Genomic DNA, 25,776 nt, shown 5'->3' with positions numbered 1-25,776 from the left:
AAAGGCTCCTTAGGCACCAGTGGCTTTTGTGTATCCTCAACGATTACATATGATATCTGCTTGTCAAGCACTCTAGGGGCTGAGGATCTACCGTCCGATTAGTCCCGTTTGGTTTCTTGATTTCGACCGTGAGGCGCTCGGTCACTCTAATGTTTTTGACTTGAGACTTGGACTTTTGTTTAGATCTCCTTCTACGCTTCTTTTCTCTTGATACGATTTGGCCTTCAATCGATGGAGGAGGTTTAGCAGGGGGTTTGGGCACCCAAATCCATCGATTACTTGCGTAATACCCTTGAGCACGTAGCAACTCTTTGGATATCCATTGCGGTGTTGTGCTAATCCTCCATCGATGCCTTCGTCTATAAGGCTTGGGCTTCTTTTGGGGTCTTCTACGATATTTGTAAGTTCAAAGGCTGTCCTTGGCATTGTCTCCTGACCTTCTTGTTTTAGGCATGGCCTCACTCACTAGTTCTCGTTGCTCGACCTGTGTTTGTATAAACTCTTTCAACAAGTCCTTACTCTTGTTAGCAGGCTTGACTGTTATGTCAGCACCTTCCTTGCCTTTCCCTCGAGGTTCGATGAGGTCACCCTTGCTAAAGGTTGTGACTATCCTCACACCCGGTAGTTAAGTGTGTCCTCTGTGCTACATAGTCGGTCTCACACTTGGTTGCCCTTTTGAAGGGTCTTCCTAGGAGGGTTTCCTTCCCACAATTAGCACTATTTGGAGAAACATGAAATACGATAGGCAAGCTTTCAATTTCAATTGTCGCAAGGATTTTTTACTTCCCTATGAGTGCTTGTGGGTGTCCCTCGTAAGAGCTAAGAGTTGAATTAGTCGATGTGAGATTTGGTTGGCCTAGTAGGGTCCATGCTGTGAGAAATGCGGGATCTAGAGCATGGCAAAACCGGAAGCTATGGAGGATGAAATGAGAAGTGTGGACTCATGATGGAGAAGAGAAGGACACTGTTTGTTACACAAGTGAATTAGGTTCCAAGATTGAGACTTGGACTCATAAACACAATCTTGTGTATGTGGACAATGACATTGACACTTCACTGAAAAGAAAAGAGTACAATCATTGCATTAAGAAAGGAAGAAAGTACAATGCTTTATAGGAAAGTAGGAAACTGCAGTAGGCACCATTGTGCATATGGGATAAGTTAGCCTGCATATCCTTGACCCTGAGGCTCCATACAAAGAGGCTGTTTAGTGAGTGTGATTGCTGATTCTCAACACCCCTCCTCAATCACAACTAGAAAAGGCACAAAGTGTGTAGAGGCTGTAATGAGAACCACTTGCAAAGTGTGGGCATACCACAGACATGGCAAAACACCAGAGGCTGTCGCAGAAAAAGCTAAGTGTGGGTACCATAAACATGGTGGACATCCAGAGGCTGTAACAGGGGCCTCACAAAGTGTACAGGGACTGTAATGCCAAGTTACATAAGGAGTTTACAAAGCTTATGGCAGGAAGCATTAGGGCAAGGAAGTACAAGGCTTTTAAAACAGTCTATCAGAATTATGAGAGTACAAGGACTGATGAGTCTTGTCCTTCCGATCCTGGTGGTCTTCATCTTCATCTTCATCTTCCTTTGCTCCATTTTCTTCTTCTTCTTTGACTGCGACTAGATAGGCCTTTTGGGATCTCTTTCTTGCGTGGCAGAACTTCTCGGTGTGTCCAGTCCTTTTGCAGAAGTCACAGAAGAGCTGATCCTTCTTGCCTTTGTACCTGTTGCCAACATATAATGCATGCTCATCTCTAGAGGTACTTGGTTCTTCCTTAGTTTTTAGCTTCTTTTCCTCTTCTAATAGTGATGCCTGGATATCAACAAGTTCAGGATTTGGCATGTTGATTAAAGTTGTTGATACATTGTTATATTCAGGAGGCAAGCTCTTAAGTAGAACACCGATGCAAACATCTTCATCCATTTTAATGTTGATTCCTACAAGTTGGGTTAGGAGTCCTTCCATGTAATTAAGATGTGTGGCAAGTGATGTGCTGGACTTCATTTCAAGCCTGAAGAACTCAATCAGAAGACCATACTTTGATGATTTAGATTGTGCACCGAACAGGGTGTCAAGTTTTTTCCATGTATCCTGTGAGGTCTCATAGTTATCCACATGATGGATATAACTGTCGTCTAGCTCCAGTTTGATAATGGCCTGGGCTTTGTCATCATTCTTTTGCCAAGTAGTTGCAAGTTCTGTGTCCCAAGGTTTCTTCTCTTTGCCATTTGTGATGGCCCAGAGATCCTTTTTCATCAAGATGAGCTTAATGCGGGTTTGCCAGGTGTGGAACCCGACTCCTTTGAATCGAGCATTTGGAGAGTCTTTGCCCATGTTAGACTTACGAGAACAGTAGCAAATCAACTTCAGACTTATTAGATTTGAGCAGCAGAAGAGTTGGTTGAGAGACACAAGTGCTAAAAAACACTATCTGAGTGTCAATGAATATCAAATCTGCAAAGTCCTTTACTCTTTTTAAATCCGAGTGTAATCTTCCCCTTCTTGATTTGATGCTGATACCTTCAAATCTGAGTGACAGTACTTTAATGAACTTCAGAGAGTATTGCTTAGTGATTAAAATCACTGTTGATAACTTCAGTGAGAGAAATAGTGAAAAATGTCAGAATTTTGAAGCTTTGGCTATGGCTTTTGCATTAGGGTTTCTGGGGGCAGCCTGGTTTTTTGCTGATTGCAGGAGCTACAGTGGATCATTTTCAAAACTTTTTTTATCAAAATGAAGCTTGAGTGATGGGCTATCAATGCCCTATCATGATCGTCAACATCGCGACCTGTAGCGATGGCAGCAGCAGCTCGAACGTAAGTAGGCGCAATTTTGACAGATTTCCGCAATTTCTGCAATGCTGGAGTCAGGGCGTAGTAATGTCGTCGATTCTCATGCCAGAATGAAGCGCCTTGAGCAGAGGAACAACTCCCTAGAAGAAATCGTGGGCTGAAATGACCTAGTTGAGGAGTTATTGAAGCTCCAAGTAAGGTAGGTACTGTTTGGCTATGGCAGACACAGAGCAGAGATTGAGGATTTTCACAATGCTGAGCTCCAGATGGTCCAATGTCCTGGATTGATGTGATACATAGAAGCTTTGTGAGTTGGGGAATACTTTTCCAGAAGGAAGCTCCAAGAGATTTGACTTGTGGAGTGAGATATAAGCAGCTCAATCTGACAGGGTGATGCTGGCTATGGCTGCCATGGAAGCTTCAGTGAGAGTAGAGTTGGGAGATGAAGTCATGAGCTGACATTGAGCTGGACTGAGGTTGAGAGGAATCAAGAGAGGCTAGAGAAGCAATGCCATGCCCAACTGGGCTTTGATACCATGTGAGAAATGCGGGATCTAGAGCATGGCAAAACCGGAAGCTATGGAGGATGAAATGAGAAGTGTGGACTCATGATGGAGAAGACAAGGACACTGTTTGTTACACAAGTGAATTAGGTTCCAAGATTGAGACTTGGACTCATAAACACAATCTTGTGTATGTGGACAATGATATTGACACTTCACTGAAAAGAAAAGAGTACAATCATTGCATTAAGAAAGGAAGCAAGTACAATGCTTTATAGGAAAGTAGGAAACTGCAGTAGGCACCATTGTGCATATGGGATAAGTTAGCCTGCATATCCTTGACCCTGAGGCTCCATACAAAGAGGCTGTTTAGTGAGTGTGATTGCTGATTCTCAACACATGCCTCATAGGTCAAGATATTAAAATCTGCCCCTTCACCAATCAGAGCATTGATAGTGTGCTCTCTTTTCGCGATGAGTTTGACCCTAAGATAAGCAGGTGGTACTGTGTCTTCGTCTTTCGGGTCTTGGCTTGTAAATTTAAGCCTTCTGAAAAATGCCCTTGGGTCCCCAACTGCACGACCAGATGTGGATTCTCCATTGATGTCTTGGATCTTCTGTGCAGTGCTATTCAAGGAGCATCTATCATCACGACTATCATATCTAGTCATTCTTGCTGTTGTAGCTTGATGTTGTTGCTTTTCGCTTTGACTAGATGCAGTCCGAATGCAACACATATGTGTTTTTATGGTGTGGCCTTTTTGCCCTTGTTGGCTAGATTGGTCCATTGAGGTTCTAGGGTCTCTGGTTGTCTTTGTTCGGGTATGGGCTTTTGTTTGCTCCTTTGCAAGTGAGAATCCATGCTCATGTAGAGCCATTACTACACTAGGGTCCAATTTAGAGGACCTGTCACGGCGCGTGTTTTCTCTCCAACCTATTTGGGGGAGGTGCAGAGGGGGCAGAGCCCCCTATGTGGGGGTCCGAGGGGGGGGGCAGATAGTTCATAGCCAAATTTTGAACTACTTGCTCTAAATTTCAGCCCAGTGTGATCGATCGATGATATGATCTTGGGTCTATATGGTCTCTCGGTCAGTTTCAGGGTCTATAGGTTAAAATGTGAAAAAATCCAAATTCGGCCCAATAGGTTTGAATTGCAGGGGCCGAATCCCGATTCGGCCCATCTGAGGGCCGAGTAAAAAGGGACGAATGTAACTGGTTCGAATGTCAAATTTGACCAGTTTGAGTTTGGTTATTCGAGGGCCGAGTGGGCCGAGGCTGAATTTCAAAGTTGGTCCGAATGCTCAATTCGGATGGGCCAAGCAGTGGTGTTCGAGTCGAATGGGTCGAGTCAAGTGGTGCGAGTGGTAGTGGGCCGGCCGAGGGCCAAATTTTTGAGTGGTCCGAGGGCAGACTTGGCCCAAAATCACCATCACTCGGACACGCTGAGGGCGATGCATTTTTTGTCAGCGTAATGATAAATCACCCGAATCACACGATTCAGGTCACGGCATGTCATGCACACCTCTAGATCAAAGCTATGGATGGAGGGGAAGAGTTGTATATACCTGGAATAGCCAATAAACTCCAAAATGCAAATTGCCAAATGAATCAAACCCTCATGTCCTATTATGACAACAGAAACCCTGATGCTTATTTTTTTTCTTTTTCTTTGTGTTTTCCTACCCTAATGCATACAAACCACAAAGCAATCGGCTACACTAATCCAACATGCTCATCCAAATCTGAAAGACCAAAAACCTACTCGCTAAGGAGATTAAATATCTCTTCAAACTCCCTTGCTTCCTACCTATCTACCTCAAGCATTGGTTCGGGGAAAGCCCTACTTCAATGCTCGATTCGAAGCGTGCAAGCGCTCAAGGCTTGAATCCGTTGGTCTTGGCAACGGAACCAAAATGTGGGAGCTTTTGCTCAACCACCAAGACCCACGGACCGCTTATTGTTTCAAGAGTTCCAAGCCAAGCACTAATGGCTACCTCTCACATAGCCGACGTGCCATCCATATCTACGGGTGTAGTGAACTTACCTCCATGCCGATCGAGTTACCTCCTCTCCGGTGCACTCTGGTAGCTCCACGATCCAAGTGCAAGCTAAGCAAGATCCATCCTCAAGCTCCACGCTCCAAGCTCCATCACCGCGAGCAAGAGAAGAGAAGAGAAGAAGAGAGGAGAAGATGGAGATCTTCTCCTCCTCGGTCCCTCACCCTCACACACTCACTCCCTCACGCTCTTACACTCCCTCTCTCAAGCACAAGCTCAAGCAAGCAAGAAGAAGAAGAAGAAGAAGAAGAAGAAGAAGAAGAAGAAGAGGAGACCCACTTTTGGCCATACACAAGAATGAGCTTCTCATTCTTTGCTTTATATACAAAACCCTAAATCCCTTTTGGGTGGTCATCCCCTTATCCCCTTTTTTACATGGCCAGCCATGGTCTAGGCCCTCTTTCCCATTGTCTTTCTATCTTCCTAGCTTCCTTTCCACCACCCGTTGATATTTACAAATTGCACAGGTGAGAGCCCATCGCTCCTTAAAGCAGTTGGTATGCATCTAGTGGTGATGCATTGGATGATGATGATGATCATGACACTCATGTGCATGCTAAAAAGCAAGAATCACGGACTTTTAGTGGACCAGAGACATCATCTGGTAGTCCTTGGTCTGGGAGGCTAAGGAGTAGCTCTACATCTTTAGGTGCATCTAGTAGCACTACAGGTAAAGACAAAGGAGAGAATAAAGTGTCAGATGGCATTGATGCAGTTCTTGATGGAGACTCCAGTGGCTTAGAGAGCTTGGATGATGAGCTTGGCATTCCTTCAGTGAGGACTCCAGGTGTACAGAGAGCACGCATCAATGCAAAGACTCCATTGAGTGATCCAGTGGTACGCAGGTCTAGCAGGGTGAGATACCTTGTTAACAGATTTGGTTTTGAAGGTTATGCAACTCACCATTATGCTTATATGGTGAAAGTGATTGAGGATGTTGAGCCCACATGTTTTGAGGAGGCTGTTGGTCATGCTCATTGGGATGCAGCAATGGATGAGGAGATGGCTGCATTAGAGGCCAATAAGACTTGGGATTTAGTATCATTGCCGAAGGGCAAGAAAGCTATTGGATGTAAGTGAGTTTATAAGATTAAGCACAATGCAGATGGTTCTATTAGTAGGTACAAAGCTAGGCTGGTTGCAAAAGGCTATGCCCAGACATATGCCATAGATAATGAAGAAACCTTCAGTCCAGTTGCTAGGATGGCAATTGTCAGATGTGTGATTGCTTTGGCAGCAGCCAAAGGTTGGAGGTTGTAGCAAATGGATGTGAAGAATGCCTTATTGCATGGTGCTTTGCAGGAAGAAGTGTATATGGATCAGCCAGCAGGTTATGAAGATTTAGAGTATCCCACGTATGTGTGTAGGTTGAAGAAGACGCTCTATGGGCTCAAGCAAGCACCTAGAGCATGGTCTGACAAGATCAGAGAGTATCTTGTCAATATTGGATTTTATGTTTCTGATGCTGATCACTCACTTTATGTGAGAAAGGGAGATGCAAGTTTGGCCATCATAGTCATCTATGTAGATGACTTGATTATTACAGGTGATAGTGATAGTGGGATTACTGAAGTCAAGGACTTTTTGAAGAAGAAGTTTAAGATGAAGGATTTAGGTGAGCTAAGGTACTTCCTTAGCATTGAGGTGATCAGATGTGATGATGGTATATGGCTGTCCCAAAGACAATATGGCTTGGATATGTTGTCCAAGTATGCTATGATAGCATGCAAACCACTTTTAGTCCCGTTGGAGCAGAATGTAAAGTTGAGTGTTGATGTTGGGGATGAGATAGAAGACCCTACTATGTTCAAGAGGATAGTGGGGAGTTTGATCTACATGACCATTACAAGGCCAGACTTGAGCTACACTGTTGGTCTTGTGAGTCAGTTTATGCAGGTACCTAGAAAGCCACATTTGGATGCAATCAGATGTATATTGAGATATGTGAAGTCCACATTACATTATGGACTTTTCTATGAGGCAGATACAGATGTATATGTGTTTGGATACACAAATGTAGATTGGGTTGGTATTATGTCTGATAGAAGATCTACCAGCGGATACATGTTCTCTCTTGGTAGTGCAACAGTTACTTGGAGCAGCAAAAAGCAATCTATAGTTGCTTTGTTGAGTACAGAGGTTGAGTATAGAGGTGTTGCTGTTGCAGCATGTGAGGTAGTATGGCTGCAAAAGTTATTGGCTGATTTAGATGTGCAGGTGGAAGGTCCAGTTGTCATTTATTGTGACAACATGAGCAGTATACAGTGGGCTAGGAATCCCCTGTTCCATGCCAGGACAAAACATATTGAGGTACACTACCACTTTGTGAGAGAGAAGGTACTAGTAGGTGAGATTGACTTGGTGTATGTCAGCACATAGGATCAGATAGCTGACATCTTCATAAATGCATTGGGTACAGAGAAGCTTCAAAAGTTTCAAAGCTTACTTGGAAATGTAGAGATGCAGTTGAGCTTGAGGGGGAGTGTTGAGATGACAAGCTCAACACATGCAGACATTGATGATGGACCGCCTGGTTAGTGTCAAGAATGTGGGAGAGAAGGAAGGAGTCTCACTTGAAGCTTTCTTGCTTGCACAATGGGGGAATACACAGAGAGGTGGAGGCTGAAAACAGTTTTCCTCTTCTTAGTTGTGTAAGCCAAAGAGAACTCTAGTACATAGAAATAGAAGAACCCTATATTTGGGTCTCAAACCAAACTCAACTAACTAAGGTGGCATACTAACTGAGCCACGAACTAGAGTAGATAAGGATAGCTGTCATAGCTATTATTCATGGATGGTGTACCAACCGCATCTGCAATTGGCAAGTCGGTGACATAAATGCACAATGGTCACCCTGGCATATCACGAGTGGAGCTCGATATCTCAACACTCCCCCTCGAGCTCAATCCCAATTCCCGCACACCAAGCAGGTCTCTGAACTTGCACAGCTTCTTTGCGCCCAATGCCTTCGTGAATATGTCAGCTACCTAATCCTCTGTGCTGACATAAACTAGGTCAATAAGACCTAGTAAAACCCTCTCCTACACATAGTGATAATGCACCTCAATGTGCTTTGTTCTAGCATGATAGACTGGGTTATTTTCCAAGTGTATACTACTCATGTTGTCACAATAAATGACAACTGGCCCATCTGTAGGCTGATGCATATCATAAAGTAGCTTATGCAACCAAGTTACCTGACATGCAGCCATTGCTGCACCCCTGTATTCAGCCTCTATGCTCGACAAGGCAACTGTAGGCTATTTCTTGTTGCTCCAAGTGACTGCAGCACTCCCAAAAGGGAACACATATCCACTGGTAGATCGTCTATCAGAAATACTACCAGCCCAATCAGCATCAGTGTATCCATGCAATTGTATCTAAATCCCAGTCTCATAAAATAGTCCATACTGCAATGTGGACTTTACATATCTGAGTATGCGTCTAGCCGCATCCAAATGTGGTTTCCTTGGAGCCTGTATAAACTGACTTGCCAATCCAACAGCATAGCTCAAATCTGGCCTGGTAATAGTCATATAAATCAAACTTCCTACTATGCGTCTGTATATAGTAGGGTCTTCCAGAAGCTCACCTGCATCTGCGCTCAGCTTCACATTCTGCTCCAAAGGAATTGAAATAGGCTTACAGCCTGTCATCCCATATTTGGACAGCATGGCCAGTCCATACTGCCTCTGCAAGAGCTGTATCCCACTTGGTGATCTAATCACCTCAATGCCCAAGAAATAACGCAGCTCTCCCAAATTCTTCATCTCAAACTTCTGCTTCAATAACATTTTCACATGAAGGATATCTTCATCATTGTCACCTGTCATAATCAAATCATCAACATAAATGACAAGTAGCATAATACCTTTCTATGTTTTTCTCACATAAAGTGAGAAATCTGCCTTGGAAATTTGAAAACCAATAGTGACAAGATACTGTCCTATCTTGTCAGACCATGCTCTAGGTGCTTGCTTCAAGCCATACAATGCTTTCTTCAACTTGCAAACAAACTCAGGATGAACAGCATGCACATAACCTGGTGGTTGCTCCATATAGACATCTTCTTGCAAATCACCATGCAAGAAGGCATTCTTTACATCCATCTGATGTAAAGACCATTCCCTTGATGCAGCCATAGCAATGATTGCTCTTACGGTTGCCATCCTTGTAACCAGACTGAATGTTTCTTCATAATCAATGCCATATGTTTGTGCATACCCCTTGACTTCTAATCTTGCCTTGTATCTGTTCACAGAACCATCTGCGTTGTGCTTCACCTTATAAACCCACTTACAGCCAATTGCATTCTTATCTTTAGGCAAAGGTACCAACTCCCATGTAGCATTTGCTTCCAAGGCATCCATTTCTTCATCCATGGCTTTCTCCCATTTTTCTTTTCCCATGGCTTGCTCAAAAGAAGTGGGTTCTGGTTCGTGTATCACTTTGATCATATAGGCATAGTAAATGGCTGTAAATCCATCATATTTCAGCCTATCCACAGGATACCTAGCTCTGGTAGACCTGCACAAAGTAGGTTCACTCCTAGGTGCTCTCAAAACATCCCTGGTCTTCCTTACTCCAGGTGTAACAATAGAAGGAATACCCAACTTATCATCAATGCTCTGTTCTGAGCCACTGGATTCACCATCCACATAAGAGTGACCTACATTCACATCAAACATGGGCTGATCTACCTTCTCTTTTTCTTTTCGTGATACCTGCATACCACTATCTACATTGCTTTGAGAAGATTCTCCTGATCTCAATGTGCCTGTCCATGGCGAAGAATGTGAACCACTGCTAGAGGACGCTCCAGGTCCACTAATATTTTGTGACTACTGCTATGAATTCTGTGCAGCATTACCATTTTGTGCATCTACATCATCAATCACATTTACTGGTTTATACTAGCTACTCATCTCATCAAAAACAAGATCTCTGCTCACTGTAAACTTACGAGTAGAAGGGTTATAGCATCTATACCCTTTCTGCTGCAAAGAGTAACCAATAAAGATGCACTTCTCAGCTTTTGGATCCAACTTGGATCTCAACTCATCTGGCACATGAACATAGGCAATGCAACCAAAAATCTTCAAATGAGAAATATCTGGTTTCCTACTAGTATATCTCTTCTCTGGAGTCATCCCATGTATTACTGCAGTGGGAGTCCTATTCATTATGTAGACTGCTATAGCAACTGCTTCAGCCTAGTAAAAATCTGGCAAGTCTTTTTCATTGAGCATGGCACGAGATACCTCTCCAATATGCCTGTTTTTCCTTTTTGCAATTCCATTTTGTTGTGGGGTATGACTGCATGAATATTGCTGCTTTATGCCATGCTCATGCAAGAATCTTGCAAACTCATTTGAGAGGTACTCTCCCCCTCCATCTGACCGTAGGCATTTTATTTGCAGGCCTGTTTCTTTTTCAACCATAGCTTTAAGAGTTTTGAAATGCCCAAAAACTTCACTTTTCTTTTTCATAAAATACACCCAAACTTTTCTGCTATAGTCATCAATAAAGTGACAAAATAATGACAGCCTCCAAGAGATGCAGCTTTAGTAGTCCACACATCAGAGTGGATTAATTCCAATAGCTTCTCACTCTCTTGAACATGTCTAGGAAATGGTTTCCTTGCCTATTTTCCAAACTGACATGCTTCACATACCTTATGCATTTCTGCAAACTTGAATTTTGGCAATCCTACAACAGTATTTTGGGCCTGCATTGATTTAAGTCGCTGTACATTAACATGACCAATGCGTTTATGCCAGATATCAATGTCTGCAACTACACTAGTCCCATGTGCAAACATTGCTGCACTCAATTCACGCATGTCTGCATCCAACGTAAACATTCTTCCCTTCTTCTTTCCTTTTGCTATCAAGCGACCTTTATTTTTCATATCCTCAACAAAGCATCCATGAGGATTAAATCTGACCTGCAAGCCCTGCTCAACCATTTGACCAACAGAAACTAGATTCTTGGTGATATTCGGGACATAAATACATCTGACAGGTATTTCTTTTTCCCATCCTGCATAGACAAATGAATTTTTCCAATCTGCACAATAGGATGTGCAGTATCATCACTAGTCTCCACAAATCCTGGTTTTTCCATTTTCCTTGCATCCTCCATCCATTCTGCATGACCTGTCATGTGGTTTGATGCACCTGAGTCAACATACCATACATCATTGCTTTATTCTACACTTGTCACAGAATTGTTCATGTGCTGCACCATAAACAAATGCTCATTTCTATCATCACCCTGTCTACTAGAAGATGCATAATTCCCTTGTTGCAATTTTCCATTCATGATGTCATTCTGCTTTTTATAACAATCTTTAGCCATATGACCCATTTTACCACAGTAGTAGCATTCAACATTGCTGTTTGCATTTTGGCCTCTTTGCCATCCACCACGACCTCTTTAGCTCCCCCTACCTCTAGAGTTACCACATCCTCCTCCATAGGACTAGTTTTCTTGAGTTTGCTGCAGATTCTGATTTCTACCACGGCCTCCAAATCGGCCTCCTCTACCTCTGACTCTACCTCTTCCAGCATTTGAGTAGAAGACAGCTTCTTTTGAAGTTCCTCCTGAAGAAGATGCACCACCATTTCTCTGCTCCTCAGAAATTAGAAGAGCAATCAACTCCTCAAAATCAGGAAATCTTTCACGGACGGAAATGGATGTTCGAAACTGTGCATAATCCTTTCCTAGACCATTCAAGGTCACGTAAACTAAATCATCATCTTCCACTGGCGACCCAATGGAAGCAAGTGCATCTGCGATCTTCTTCACCTTCATGTGGTAGTCATTGATGCTCATACTTTCTCTTTGCACATTGTGTAACTCTTGCTTGAGCTGCATTTTTCTGGCTTGCGTATTTGTGCTATACATTTTTGACAAAGTATCCCATGCTTCCTTTGGCGTACTTGCATCTTGAATATGCACAATCATAGAGTCTGAAATGCTGATAGACATCAGGAAGAACTGGTTCTTCTTCATTTCCTGCAACAAATTTCCAATATCCTTTTCCCATAAGGAAATTCATCATTCTAAACTTCCATGCTTGGAAGTTGTTCTTGTCAAGCTTTTCAGTGACAATCTATGAAAGAGAATCAGAGGCCATTACAGAACACTGCAAAAAATTATGTCACTGCAAAGAACACAGTTTCAGCCTCACAAGAGCAAATCTGCAAAACTAACGAAAGTGGTATTTGACCACACAGTCACTTCCTAGTGACGATTTTGCATCAACAGGCAATAAGGATGATTCTGTAACTCCCAATGTCTCTGCGCACAGGCATACGCTGCAATTTCTATAGTAACTTTTCATCGATTTGTAGAACACTGGTCGCACAGTATACAACTGGGCCTTTTCCTCAGTGCGTGCAGAAAACTTCCGCCTCCAAAACAGGCCCCGAAATGGCCTCAAATAAAAAAAACAGGGACACCAAGGCTAAAGCCCCCTCCCGCAGAATATGTTGCCCTCTTGCTACATCACGAAGGGCGTCTCAACCTGAGACAATGCACTCCTGGACTTTCCGGCTGTGCTACTTGCAGAGACTTGCTCCCAAACAGAAAAATGAAAGCAACACTGGTCCTCTTACCAGAACGCCGCAAGCTTGGCTTGCTTTCTTAAGCTCCTTACCACGAACAAGGCTCTGATACCATGTCAAGAATGTGGGAGAGAAGGAAGGAGTCTCACTTGAAGCTTTCTTGCTTGCACAATGGGGGAATACACACAGAGGTGGAGGCTAAAAACAATTTTTCTCTTCTTAGTTGTGTAAGCCAAAGAGAACTCTAGTACATAGAAATAGAAGAACCCTATATATGGGTCTCAAACCAAACTCAACTAACTAAGGTGGCATACTAACTGAGCCACGAACTAGAGTAGATAAGGATAGCTGTCATCTAGCTATTATTCATGGACGGTGTACCAACCGCATCTGCAACTGACAAGTCGGTGACATAAATGCACAACGGTCACCCTGGCATATCACGAGTGGAGCTCGATATCTCAACAGTTAGATGGGTCCACACGTCTACACTTAGTATGTCGGTGGTCATTATGACTCTCACATAGCCACTGACTCATTACTTATTATATTTAGGTTGTTACACCTATTACAGCTGGCATAGTTATAGCGCCAGTCGACTAGTGTAGTTGGTTATGCATTGTTTGACTTAGTAGGCCACTTTCCTTTATGTTGTATCTTATGTATACTTTGTGTACATTGTAAAGTGTGTGGAAGAAGAAGAAGAACCCGTAAGAAAACATTTTGGCCTCCATCTCTCTTCTTGTCTCTTGAGTGAGATTCTCCTTGTGCATTTTGTGTGTGTTTGGCACAGCATCTTGAGAAAATCCCCCCACCACGCAATTCGTGACAAGCATCCTCCATCTATGATACTTGAACACTAGGCATAAAGTTTGTTGTGCGACAAAGTACCTATAATTGGAAAGGAAAGTTAGCCGATTCATCCCAAAGTAAGATAATAGTCAACTAAGAGATAAATTTTTTACCTAAAAGCCATGTCCCTTGTTGTGACTCGACACTCCACTGTGTCAGGACTGTGAGTTATTTTTTATATCCAAGTTTTACCTAGAATCCTTGTTACATAATCCTCTGATGTATTTTTTATGACGTACGTGCTTTTGATACGTCTCAAACCCTTATATTCCTTGAACATGTGTGCAAAAATTGCAATCGATATGAACTAGCTTAGATGTACATTCTTTGAGTCGGTGCTTGGCTTCATAGAATTCAATATGTCTGCTAAAATTTTTGTGCTACACATGTGCAAAATGTCGCTACTACACAATGGCCATTCTATGCTATTGAGATTCGATATGTGCATAGACTCAAGAGTTCCATATTCTCAACTCCCCTTGGGTAATATATACTTGGAGTCATAGAAAAAAAAAAGGTCCTCTGTGAGTTGCTTAACTCTGTACGCCCCTCAAAGATCAATCTACCAATTTCGGGGGGGGGGGGGGGGGGAGTAACACTTAAAAGAACTAGTGAAACTCTCAACATTTTGCCACTCACTGCAATCCGAAGGGTATACTTCTGTAAATACAAGAGAAGTTGTTACATAGGTATCATGAAAGTTCTTATTCTCAATGAGTTGCAAATACTTACTGTTTGCAACGTTTCATGGAAAGGGCACAATGGACGCAATATGTATTTGTTTTTGCATGAATACATGTTGTACAAACGCCTCTATTACAAGGTGAGAATCAACATTCCTTTGTCTGAGAGCTAAAATTTTACCCTTCCAGTGCTTTGATACATCTGCAATTGCAGATGCTTTCACCCTAAAAGCTCCCTTCATACTTGGACGCATATGTACCCAAGACGAGCAATGATACTTATCAATGATCCAATTCCCTTCTTCATCTTTTCTGTTATGTACTTCTATCGAGAGAATGCTTGTCCTTCTCTCAGGCATTATAACCTACGCATTAGATGTAAAGAACTATGTATTAACCACTAAATAATAAGCATTTTAAGTTTGTCCAGTAATCACAAATATGCCATACAAATCAACATGGCATTGAGTGATGTCTACACTTTTGTAAACAGACATAAACATCGATATCAAAACGCATGTGGATATATACATCAACAAAAGTATAGATTTAATTTCAAGATATCACTTTAATCATACCATTTACATAAAATATAATGAAAAGAATAGCACAAGAATACTCGGAGAATTTTGCCAAAATAAATTTTATTATAATGAAGAGGAGTCTGATTTGACTCAATACATTGTATGCAATGTGAGTATTATAGAGTAGTTATTACAAGGATAGCAGCTACATGGCATGCAAATCTTAATAGGCACATTGGATTGACATTTGAGATATTCTAAGAGTCAACACATTGTGTGCTATATGGATGATATGATACAAGAGTTTCATGGATCATTGCCAATTGGCATGGAGATCCAAATGGACACGTAGGACCAATAAAGAAGAGGAATTTTGAACCATCGACTTCCAGCAGATCCATATCATCCAACACAAAGGAATCACTCACCACATCAAAATAGTTAATGGAGAATTATATGCTTCACCTAAACCTTATACAATTCCTGCATGTACAAAAAAACACCTGCATGAATCCCTTTTAACAAAAATACTTGCATGAATCCCTTTTAGCAAAAAATATCTAGATAACTGCATGAATAGAAGCATTACAAAACACGGCCAATTTACCTATAAGCTGATTTGCTGAAGATAAGATTGAATCATTGCTAATCAAAACCCATTGCAAATGACAGACATATGAAAAAATCAATCCCATCAAATATAAAAGTCACTAATTAAATGAATAAATTTTGACACACAAAATATGGTAGATTTACCTGTAAATTGAGCTATAGAATCTTTGGTCTACCTTGTGTTAAGTGCTGCAACAACAATTGATCCTTAAGTTAGAACTAGCATCAAACCCTATTGTGAAGATAGTAGAAAAGGGATAATGTAGAGAGGAAGAAAGAGAGAGTTTGTGTGAGTACGCGGGAGAGAGAAAAAATGAGCACCTATCCAATCTTTCCCAAATTGATCTCTGCAAAAGACAAATTTGCAAGAGTTAGTATTTACATGAAGGTATACTGAAAAAATAGTAGAAAAGAGGAAATATAGACAGAGAAAGAGAGAGGGAGAGAGAGATAAGCACTTATGCAATGTCACCCAAAATGATCTCTGCAACAAAACAACAACAAGGGTTAGAACTAACATTATGTTGTATTGAAAAGATATCAACAAAAAAAAAAAACCAAACAGAGAGAGAGATTAACACATTTGCCTCTTGCTCCAAATAAACTCTGTAAGAAAACAACAATTAGAACCAACATCAAATTCTATTGAAAACACAACATAAAAGAGAAACAACACATAAAGAGAGGGGGGACAGAAAGGAGAGAGAGCTGAGCACCTCTATCTCCTGCCCCAAACAACCTCTACAATAAAACAACAACAATAGTAAGAAACGACATCAAACCCTATTGAAAAAAGAGCAAATAGGAGAAAAAGCAAAGAGAGATGGGCACATGTGTTTTGTCCAAAATCTGGAGCTGCGTGGAGAAGAAAGTACAGAGGTAAGCAGAACGCTCAAAACCCTAATTACTCTCAGCATGGAGCTTCAATGGAGACGAAAATTCAGGAGTATAGAGAAGAGAGGGAAAGTGGTATGTTGCTTAACTTTTGGGTCAAACTGATTTCATGAGAGGGAAAAAAATCGAAATAGGAAATTCTCCAAAAAAAGGGGAGAAATACGAGGTGAGAGAAACTCAAATTTTGTGTACTACTCATTCTCCCTTTTTTTAATCTCCCACTACCCCTTTTTTTAATAGAAAACCCAAGATTTGGAGAGAGAAGATTCACCCTCCATGGATGTCAACATCCAGCCTTCCTATTGGACAATCCAAAAGGCCCACATCTTAAACTATATTATTTTTAAGGACCCATTTGTGAGTTCATTTTTTTCCTAATGCAAGCTCTTCTTGAGTTGAGATACATGTCTCACATTATGCAAAATAACCATGGAGCCATGCTGAAATTCTAGTTTCACATTGCCAATGCTTGCAATTTTACATGTATAGTTATCTTCCAAGTGAAAAACACCACGTACACCAACATTGTAGTCAGTGAACCACTCATGATGTAGTGTGACATGAAATGACACACCTAAATCAAGTATCCAAGTGTGCATATCATCCTCAAAATCTGCAATCAATGCATATGCACTCAAAGAAGAAGCAATAAGTACATCACCATCACTGCCATTATCATGAGTGACTACATTAACCTCTTCTATTTTCACATTGCTCTTCTTTGCAGGCCGACAGTCCTGGTTTTTAGCCTTGTTGGCTTTAGTGTTTTTTTTTTTTGCCCTTCTCTTTCTTCAATTGAAAGCAATCCCGTTTGTAGTGCCCTTTTTTGCCACAATGATGGCACTCCACATTTTTTCCATGAGATTTGCTATAGTGCTCTGTTTTCAGAACTACTCTTGTGTTGAAATCTGCCTCTAGTGTGTAATGCATTAGAAGACTTGTTTGTTAAGTTATTCCACATATTGAGTTCTTCCATTAGCAAAGAACTCTCCACGTCAGAGTATAACAACTGAGCATTTGAATTACTCAAAGCTGTCCTAAAAGTTTCCCAACTTTCAGGCAAAGTGCATAGCAAGAAAGTAGCCTTGAACTCTTCATCAATATGGAAATCCAAAGTAATCCGCTAAATGAAAATTGAGTTAAACTCATTCAAATGTACAGACATGGCTGTACCTTTTTTCATGTGAAAGTCCATTAGTTTTTTCAACCAATAAACTTTCTTGGCTGCTACACTTTTTTGAGCATACAATTCTTCAAGCCTTTGCCACATTGCATACGTTGAATTTAGCTTCTCAATGTTAAAGAGCAAGTTGTCTGACACTGAGAGCTCAATGGTAGAGCAAGCAAGCTCGTCCAAGCCATCCACTCATCTTGTTCCATGTCTGATGGTTTGATTCTCTTTGTTTTGATGGGCTTTACATGTTTTTTCTGCACTAAGACATTGTAGCATTATTTTTGCCAAATTGCAAATATGTGCACCCTCAAGCTTCGTAATGTGCAAAAGATTAATGATGTCACTATTTCCAGCCATAATTTGCATTCCCAAATTGACTAATTAGTCACCAAAGGCAAGCTCAAATGTGATACAAGTAACCAAGGTACACAAAAGTACCAACCAGCAATGAAAAACCCAAGATTGCAAAAATTTCAGTTCTGTAAATAGATTTTCAGAATTAAAAGGTGTCTATTGCTACACTCCTCAAGCAATTACTGACACATTTAGAGACCAAGCCACCAGTTACATGTGAAATCTCCAAAATTTCAATGCAATTTTTGCTCCAAAGGCATTTTCGGGCACAAATTTGACAATTTTGATCAAAAGCCCCAAAATTTAAGAGGGTAATCCATTCAGATTTCATCAACACACATACCCAAGTGCATATACTAGGCAATTCTTGCACAAATTGATGAAATTATGCAAAATCCCCAATTTTCTCGGGTCGTCCAGTGTGCAAAAATTTCAGTGAAATAAAAAAAATCACTAAAAAATGAAAATCCCCAAAATCTCCTAGGCAAATGTGCATCGATTTTGCAATTTTTGAGTTAGACTATTTAGTTTTGCATTAAAGTCCCCAAATCCAGGAAAAACCCCAAATTTTCAATTTAGGCTTGTACATTATGCATATGTGCGTGAACACCCAATTGTGGAAGGGGAACACATTTGAAATTTAAAAAAAAAAGACAGATTTGATTGTCGGTTCGTGACTTGTGGCCCGTCTGGTCACGGGGTGACCTATTGAACAGGTCACAGCATGTCCCGTCAAATCGGCCATCGCAGCCCATCCCATTCATCACCTAGTCCTGGTCGCGTGCAGGTCATGTGTAACCCCTGTTGACTTGTCGCATGTTACACCTATAGCATGCATTAACAAAACTGCCACCTGTTGGTCCCCTGCTCGCTACGCCTCTCAACTACCGAAGTCGTGCTTGCTGGTTCGTCGACTGCCTTTGTCATGTAGTCGACTGTTGACTCTGACTTGCACATGTTGAACACTGACTACTGATGTCGACAACTCTCACTTGAGGTAGCCTAACAAGCCTATCCATCTTTGAGAAGTGTGCACTCCTTGAGCTCTGATACCAATTTGATGGAGCCTTGACTGAGCTGAGAGTGAACGTGATGGATAACACACACATAGAGAGTAGAGAGCAATAGAGACACACTTGATGTTCAGTACAAAGACTAGTGTACCACTTTTTAGGTTTTGATAATATATAGAAAGTACAAGAAGTGTAAGGATGCATTCACGCCCGAACACGGTAAAAGGCATGGTGAGCCTTTATTCCCAACAATAGGTGTGAGAGTGGGTACGACTATGTGAGAGGTAGCCATTGCACTTGGCTTGAAATGCTTGAAACAATAAGTAGCTTAAAACAATAAGTGGTACGTGGGTCTTGGCGGTTGAGCGAGAAGCTTCCACACACCCCCTCAAAGAAGTTAAACTTTATGTTATAGAGGATGATCATGAATAAGCTACTCACCAGGGAAAGACCAAGTAAGTTGACATAGGTTTCACCACTAAGTTTCTTGTAGGTAGGAGGAGTCTATTAGACATCTCTTTTGGGATTGTAGAGAGGTCAAAGGATTATGGAAGCGTATTCAAGCTTGAGTTCATAAAGCTTGATTTGTGGAGTTTGTGAATTATAAATTGGTGATTTTGGGAGATTGAGGCACATTGGATGAGTAATCAAGGAAGCTTTGGAATGTATTGAAGGCTTTTACCATGCAAGAAATATGGATGCTAAAGAAATGTCAAGGTTTTTGGTTAGGATCAAGGCATATGTAACCCCAAAAGATAGGTGGCCTTCTAATAGGCCTCATAAATATTTTATTTACTTGTTGATAATATTATTAAATGTTAGTACATAAAAAGGGGAGAAATCGGTTTTGTGATAACAAGAGATTGCCAATAGAAGAAAGCATTTTAAACAGGCAAGCAAGGAAAGGATTTTGTGACAAAGATATTAAAGATTGTGATTTTATCAAGGGCAAGCAAGGAGGGAGAAGAATGATAGGAAATCAACTAAAGAAAGTATAATGAAGTGAAGGCATTTATTCTAAACAAGTAAGGATTGAAGCAAGAAAAGGATTTTGTGACAAGATGTTAACGATTGAGGGTTTATGAAGGGCAAGCAAGAAGAATAGGATTATCAGGGATTGACAATTGAAAGTATTATTGGTTTTTTAAAAAAAGTATTATTGGTTTAAAAATAATTATTATCGAAAGTATTATTGGTTTTAAAAAAAAGTAGCGATGTAAATGTGTCACGTTGTAAAAACCTTTACTTTACCTTTTTGATGAAATATATAATTAAGCCGCATTACCCCCCCCCAAAAAAAAAAAAAAAAACTATACCGTTGCAACAATTGATTCACATGTTACGCCACAAATTAATTAAATGACAGAAATAGAAAATATTAGATTTCCAGCCTCGGCCAGGTGGGATCCACAAAAGGAGCCCGTGCGCTCGCCCAATAAATAAAAGAACAAAAAATAAAAATATTTTTTCCATCTAAACTAGAATATTTTCCATTTTGCCCTCTCGACTTCGGACTATCCGTATCGCCTTTGTATTATCTCAAGAACAAGATCTGCCTGACTCCGAGCGTCGATTTTTGCTTGTATTTATTATTTCACGCATTTCCCAATCAAATCTGGCTGTTCCAAGCAACGGCACAATTGGAATTTGGACGATTTTATGATTGAATATTGCTAAATTTTGGGTTTTTAAATTCCCTAATACTGCCGCATTTTCTAGTATTATCTACCACCAATTGCTTTGAGCAGGACTCATCGCTTCTGATGATGAATCTGAGCCGTTTTTTGGCCTGGATTTTATGCGAGTTTTTCTAATTTATTAAATAATATGAATATATGAAATATGATAGTATGATTATATGAATATAAGAAAATGAAAGGTTTCCAGTGGCTACTGCTATTCTCTCTACACTTCTTCTTCCTCTCTCTCTTTCTCTCTCTCTCTCTCTCTCTCTCTCTCTCTCTCATTGGGCTACCTTATGTCATACTTCATAGCCCAGTTCATCAGTCAAGCTGCTCCTGCTGCTCCTTCCACTGCAATCACTACTAACTACTCTATCTGATTGAGCTACAATCCTTTCATCTTTCATACTGCAGTTGATCAGTCAAGCTGCTCCTGCTTCTTCTACTACTTTTACTACTGACTGCTGTATCTGTTGAGCTGCATCCTTTCATGTTTCACAATACTGCAGTTCATCGGTCAAGCTGCTCCTGCTTCTCCTACTACTCTTACTACCGATTGCTGTATCTGATTGAGCTACTTCCTTTCATATTTCATAGACTTGCAGCCGATCAGTCAAGCTGCTCCTGCATCTTCCACTACTCTTACTACTGAGCACTGCTGTATCTGATTGAACTACATCCTTTCATATTTCATAGTGTAGCTGATCACTCAAGCTGCTCCTGCATCTTCCACTACTCTTACTACTGAGCACTGCTGTATCTGATTGAACTACATCCTTTCATATTTCATAGTGTAGCTGATCACTCAAGCTGCTCCTGCTTCTTCCACTACTCTTACTATTGACTGCTGTATCTGATCGAGCTACATCCTTACATATATTCCTGCTCATTCTGCTACTGTTACTAGCAAGTTTTTCATCATCATCATTTTCTCTGTATTCAATTGAGCTGCCTTTCTTACTATTTGTCCTCCCTCTTCATCCCTGCCAGCCTGCAAAGAAGAAACCATCACAATCCTTGTAGCATAACCTTTGTATGGGTTCTTCCTGCGATGGCAACATCACAATCAAAACCTCCATGCTCTCTCTACATCTTCTCCAACTCAACATAAAAAAACCACCCAATGTACAGCGCGTGATCTATCTTCTCCTCCTTTTTCAGTCTCTGCTTCTTCTTTCACCATTGAAAGCAGACTTATCTGCTGATAGCCATGGTCTCCTCCAGTTGAAAAATGCAGTAGACCTGAGGAATGTCTTGCAATGGAATGCTGCCAAGAATGTGTGTGACTGGAAAGGGATTCAATGCAGGGGCACCACAGGACTGAGAGTGACCTCAGTGAGGCTTCCTGGAGTTGGCCTCAATGGTGTGATACCCGTAGGCTCACTAGGAAGCCTAAACTACTTGAGAGTCTTAAGCTTAAGATCCAACAAACTGTCAGGCCCCCTTCCTTTAGACCTTGCAAACTGCAGTTTCTTGAAGAGCATTTACCTGCAGTATAACAGCTTCTCAGGTCCTTTGCCCTCTAATTTCAATTACTGGCCCCATCTAGTGCACCTTGATTTCTCCTCCAACTCTTTCAATGGCACCGTGCCTGCCTCCCTTGCCACCTTGACCAAATTGAAATCCTTGTTCCTTCAGAACAATTCCCTATCTGGCCAGATTCCCCCTCTAAATGCAACTTCCTTGAGCATGCTTAGTGTAGCTTACAATCGTCTGTCTGGTGTGATTCCTAATACGCCCACACTCCGAGGGTTCTCGCAGGCGTCTTATGTAGGCAATCATCTATGTGGTTTCCCATTATCTCCATGCTCACCATCACCATCACCCATGGTATCTACCATGATCCCACATTCTCATGGTGAGAGCAATCCGAAGCCCAATACACGACTTAGCACAGTAGCCATAATTGGACTTGTCATTGGCTCTTGTGCCGCTGCCATAATGCTGTTTGTGATAGCCAATCTGCTTGCCCAGAAGGAAAGCAAACTGGATGAAAGTGACATGATCCAGCCAGGCATTGGAGAGCCCATCCATGAAACTCAAACCAAAGCAGCGAATCAAGCTCACTATGCTTCAGCACCCTCATCATCACAAAGCAAAGAGCTTGTGTTCTTTGAGAGGGATCAGACCAAATATTCATTTCAGCTAGATGATCTATTGAAAGCCTCTGCAGAGGTGTTAGGCAAAGGAAGCATTGGAACAACCTACAAGGCAGTTTTGGAATGTGGTACAATTCTTGCAGTAAACAGGCTGAGAGCTATTGACATGGAATTGGAGGCCTTTGAGCGAAGAATAGGCACTATAGCTAGCTTAAAACATGAAAATTTGGTGCCCTTAATAGCATACTATTTCTCCAAACAGGAGAAATTGCTGGTCTATGAGTTCATGATGAATGGGAGTTTGTCTGCACTATTGCATGGTATGTATAGTCAGTTTTCCTGATATTAGTGGATTAGACTTTCTTCTGTCAAGCAGAACTCTTGTGTCTTTTAGATATACATCAGGTGGTCAAGTGTAAATACTAGTATAATTTGCAAAGTTCAGGAAAGTGTGTCAGGGTATGGTCCAATACGGCTTTGACACAGTAAATTAGGAAAAAGTTATGAATGTGGCATATTGGCCTGTAAATCACAAACACAGTTTGCACAATGCTCTACAATGCTCAATTGAAGAGATTCATGATATGGAAAATCTGCTGTATATTTTGCAGGTAGCGGGGGAGCAGGAGGATTAACCATTCTTAGCTGGCAAAAAAGGGTGGAGATAGCAATGGAGGTGGCTCGAGGACTTGAGTATCTTCACAGTCAAGAGTTTATCCATGGAAACATAAAGGCTTCCAACATTTTACTTACCTCCAGCTACAAGGCCTGCATATCAGACTATGGCCTGGCTCAGCTAGCCAGCAGTGCAGCCAAAACACCAAAAACAACAAAAAGAGTGATGGGGTACCAAGCACCTGAGCTCAACAACAAGAGAATCCAAACAGCAGATAAGAAGACTGATGCGTACAGCTATGGAGTGCTGGTAATGGAGCTTTTGACAGGGAAAGCCCCTTCTTCTGAGGCATCCTCATTGGGAGATGGGGAAGGGCAGGTGCAGGACCTTCCTCTTTGGGTAAGGACCAGGGTGGGTGAGGAAGGGGAGGGGGGTATGGATGAAGTGCTGGATAGGGAGATGATGATGAGGGGGAGTGGGTGGAAAGAGGGGGAGGAGGAGGAAGAAAAGGAAATGGTGAAGAAGCTCCTCCACCTTGCCTTGGCTTGTGTGGCCCCATCCCCTGACCAAAGGCCATCCATGCAAGAAATCCTTCATCACATTCAGGGTCTCCTTCCTACATCCACTTGTGATAACCCTAAACAATAAGAAAATCCACGCCCATGTGGTGACCCTAATCATTAAGAAGCCTCGTCACCCCTATATGATAACCCTCATCAAACCCTAATCATTAAGAAGCCTCGTCACCCCTATATGATAACCCTCATCAAGTGGAAAGCTCAATCCCATGGATGGCTTAGGCTGATTTCCTCTTGTAACCTTCTTGATCTTTGGACTCTTACAAATATTCCTTATGCCTAGTCCAAAGGGTTCCTAGGGAGGACCCTTCCATGTCAACAACAACACTTTTATCCTCTCTATCCATAGGTCTATACCTTCACCTTTGTAGCTATCACAAGTAGGGTTCAACTTGATAGGCCTTCATTCTTTATTATTCTTTTCATTCTTTCTATTGAAGGGACACTCATAAAGGAGTCCCAATGTGAAGCAAGAATTCATACCACACAATGAGTTTGTAATTTCTTTTGTTAATCTTGTGTATCAATTATGCCACACTTTGACATCATATGCAATATTTGCAAATAATTGGCCTCATAAAGGCTTTTGGTATGGTTGTACGTTCTTACAAGGTAGCATAATTATTTTGCCATTCTTTGAAGTAACCCAAATCTGTTGCTATAAGGAGGTAGAGAATAGGATAATACTAGTATAGGGTTAAGGGGCCAAGAAGGTGACACCCCCCATAAGCAAAAATGCACCCACCCCAATTGGATGACACTTTTATATAAAAGATACAACTATTTTAGGTTTAAGTTATAATGTGAATTCTAATGTATTATGCATAAGCTAAAATGAGCCAACCAATTGAGTAAAATTCTTTATATTTTAGAATTTTTTGTGAAACCTTAAAACAATGCATCCTTGAGTGTTACTCTATTGGCACCTAGTTATCACTCTTTTGTGAACCCTTCATTTATAACTAAGTGTACTCGGTAAAAATATCAAGATGTCATGGGTTATTTCATTTGAGTACCATATGATGTATATAGTTGGACTATTAAAAGGTTTTTAAGTAACTCACATTTAAAAAAAGATAGGGGGGGGGGGAGTACTTGATTACACTCTATTCGTTTGCCAACAACTAATCTTATAATAGATGTATTTGGTATGATCTTGTAAGTCTCCATGCTCTCTACCCAGCAAGAGGAATGAGACATTAAAGAAGAGATGTTAGGGGGGACTCCTAGATTACACTCTATTCGTTTTCCAACAACTAATCTTATAATAGCTGTATTTGGTATGATCTTGTAAGTCTCCATGCTCTCTATCCAACAAGAGGAATGTGACATTAATTATAACAACTTAGTTATTTTTGAACTTAGTCCCCCCCCCCCCCCCCCCGCCCCCCCCAACTGCATGGCATGGCATGGCAACGTACAGGCTTCCAATATTTTACTCACCTCTAGCTGCAACACCTTCCTCTTTGGGTAAGAACTAGGGTGGGTGAGGAAGGGGAGGGGAGTATGGATGAAATGCTAGATAGGAGATGATGATGAGGGGTGATTGGTGGAAAAAGGGAGAGGAGTAGGAAAAGGAGATGGCAAAGAACCTCCTCCACCTTGCCTTGGCTTGTATGGCTCCATCCCTTGACCAAAGGACATCCAATCAATAAATCCTTCATCACATTTAGGGTCTCCTTCCTACACCCACATGTGATAACCTTGATTAATAAGAAAATCCACCCCAATGTGGTGACCCTAATCATTACGAAGCATACTCACCC

At 41.3% G+C, this 25,776-nt stretch overlaps 1 protein-coding gene and 1 long non-coding RNA gene across 2 annotated transcripts; one reads left to right on the top strand and one right to left on the bottom strand.

Moving 5' to 3' along the window:
- Positions 1-15,163: 15,163 nt before the first annotated feature.
- LOC148013152 (uncharacterized) lies at positions 15,164-20,967 on the bottom strand. Its single transcript, XR_015688822.1, has 3 exons — positions 15,898-20,967; positions 15,596-15,789; positions 15,164-15,471 (listed from the first exon to the last, which is right to left on the bottom strand). It is a non-coding gene; the product is annotated as an uncharacterized LOC148013152 (long non-coding RNA).
- Positions 20,968-20,991: 24 nt separating this feature from the next.
- LOC148013151 (putative inactive receptor kinase At1g48480) lies at positions 20,992-24,514 on the top strand. Its single transcript, XM_087667786.1, has 2 exons — positions 20,992-23,136; positions 23,428-24,514. Exons 1-2 carry the CDS (start codon positions 21,753-21,755, stop codon positions 24,078-24,080), a joined length of 2,037 nt encoding a protein of 678 aa, XP_087523912.1. The 5' UTR covers positions 20,992-21,752; the 3' UTR covers positions 24,081-24,514.
- The last annotated feature ends 1,262 nt before the right edge of the window (positions 24,515-25,776 follow it).

The sequence above is a fragment of the Lygodium microphyllum genome, chromosome 26 (assembly GCF_053477565.2).
Source record: "Lygodium microphyllum isolate KBCC chromosome 26, Lygodium_microphyllum_v1.1.10, whole genome shotgun sequence".
Lineage (NCBI taxonomy): Eukaryota > Viridiplantae > Streptophyta > Polypodiopsida > Schizaeales > Lygodiaceae > Lygodium > Lygodium microphyllum.
Note: the sequence above shows the minus strand (reverse complement) of the source record. Positions and strands in the feature narration are given on the sequence as shown.

Coding starts and splice junctions, on each gene's coding strand:
- LOC148013151 (XM_087667786.1), top strand. CDS start 21,753: ATGGGTTCTTCCTGCGATGGCAACATCACAATCAAAACCTCCATGCTC. Junction 23,137..23,427: donor TTTGTCTGCACTATTGCATG/GTATGTATAGTC, acceptor TATATTTTGCAG/GTAGCGGGGGAGCAGGAGGA.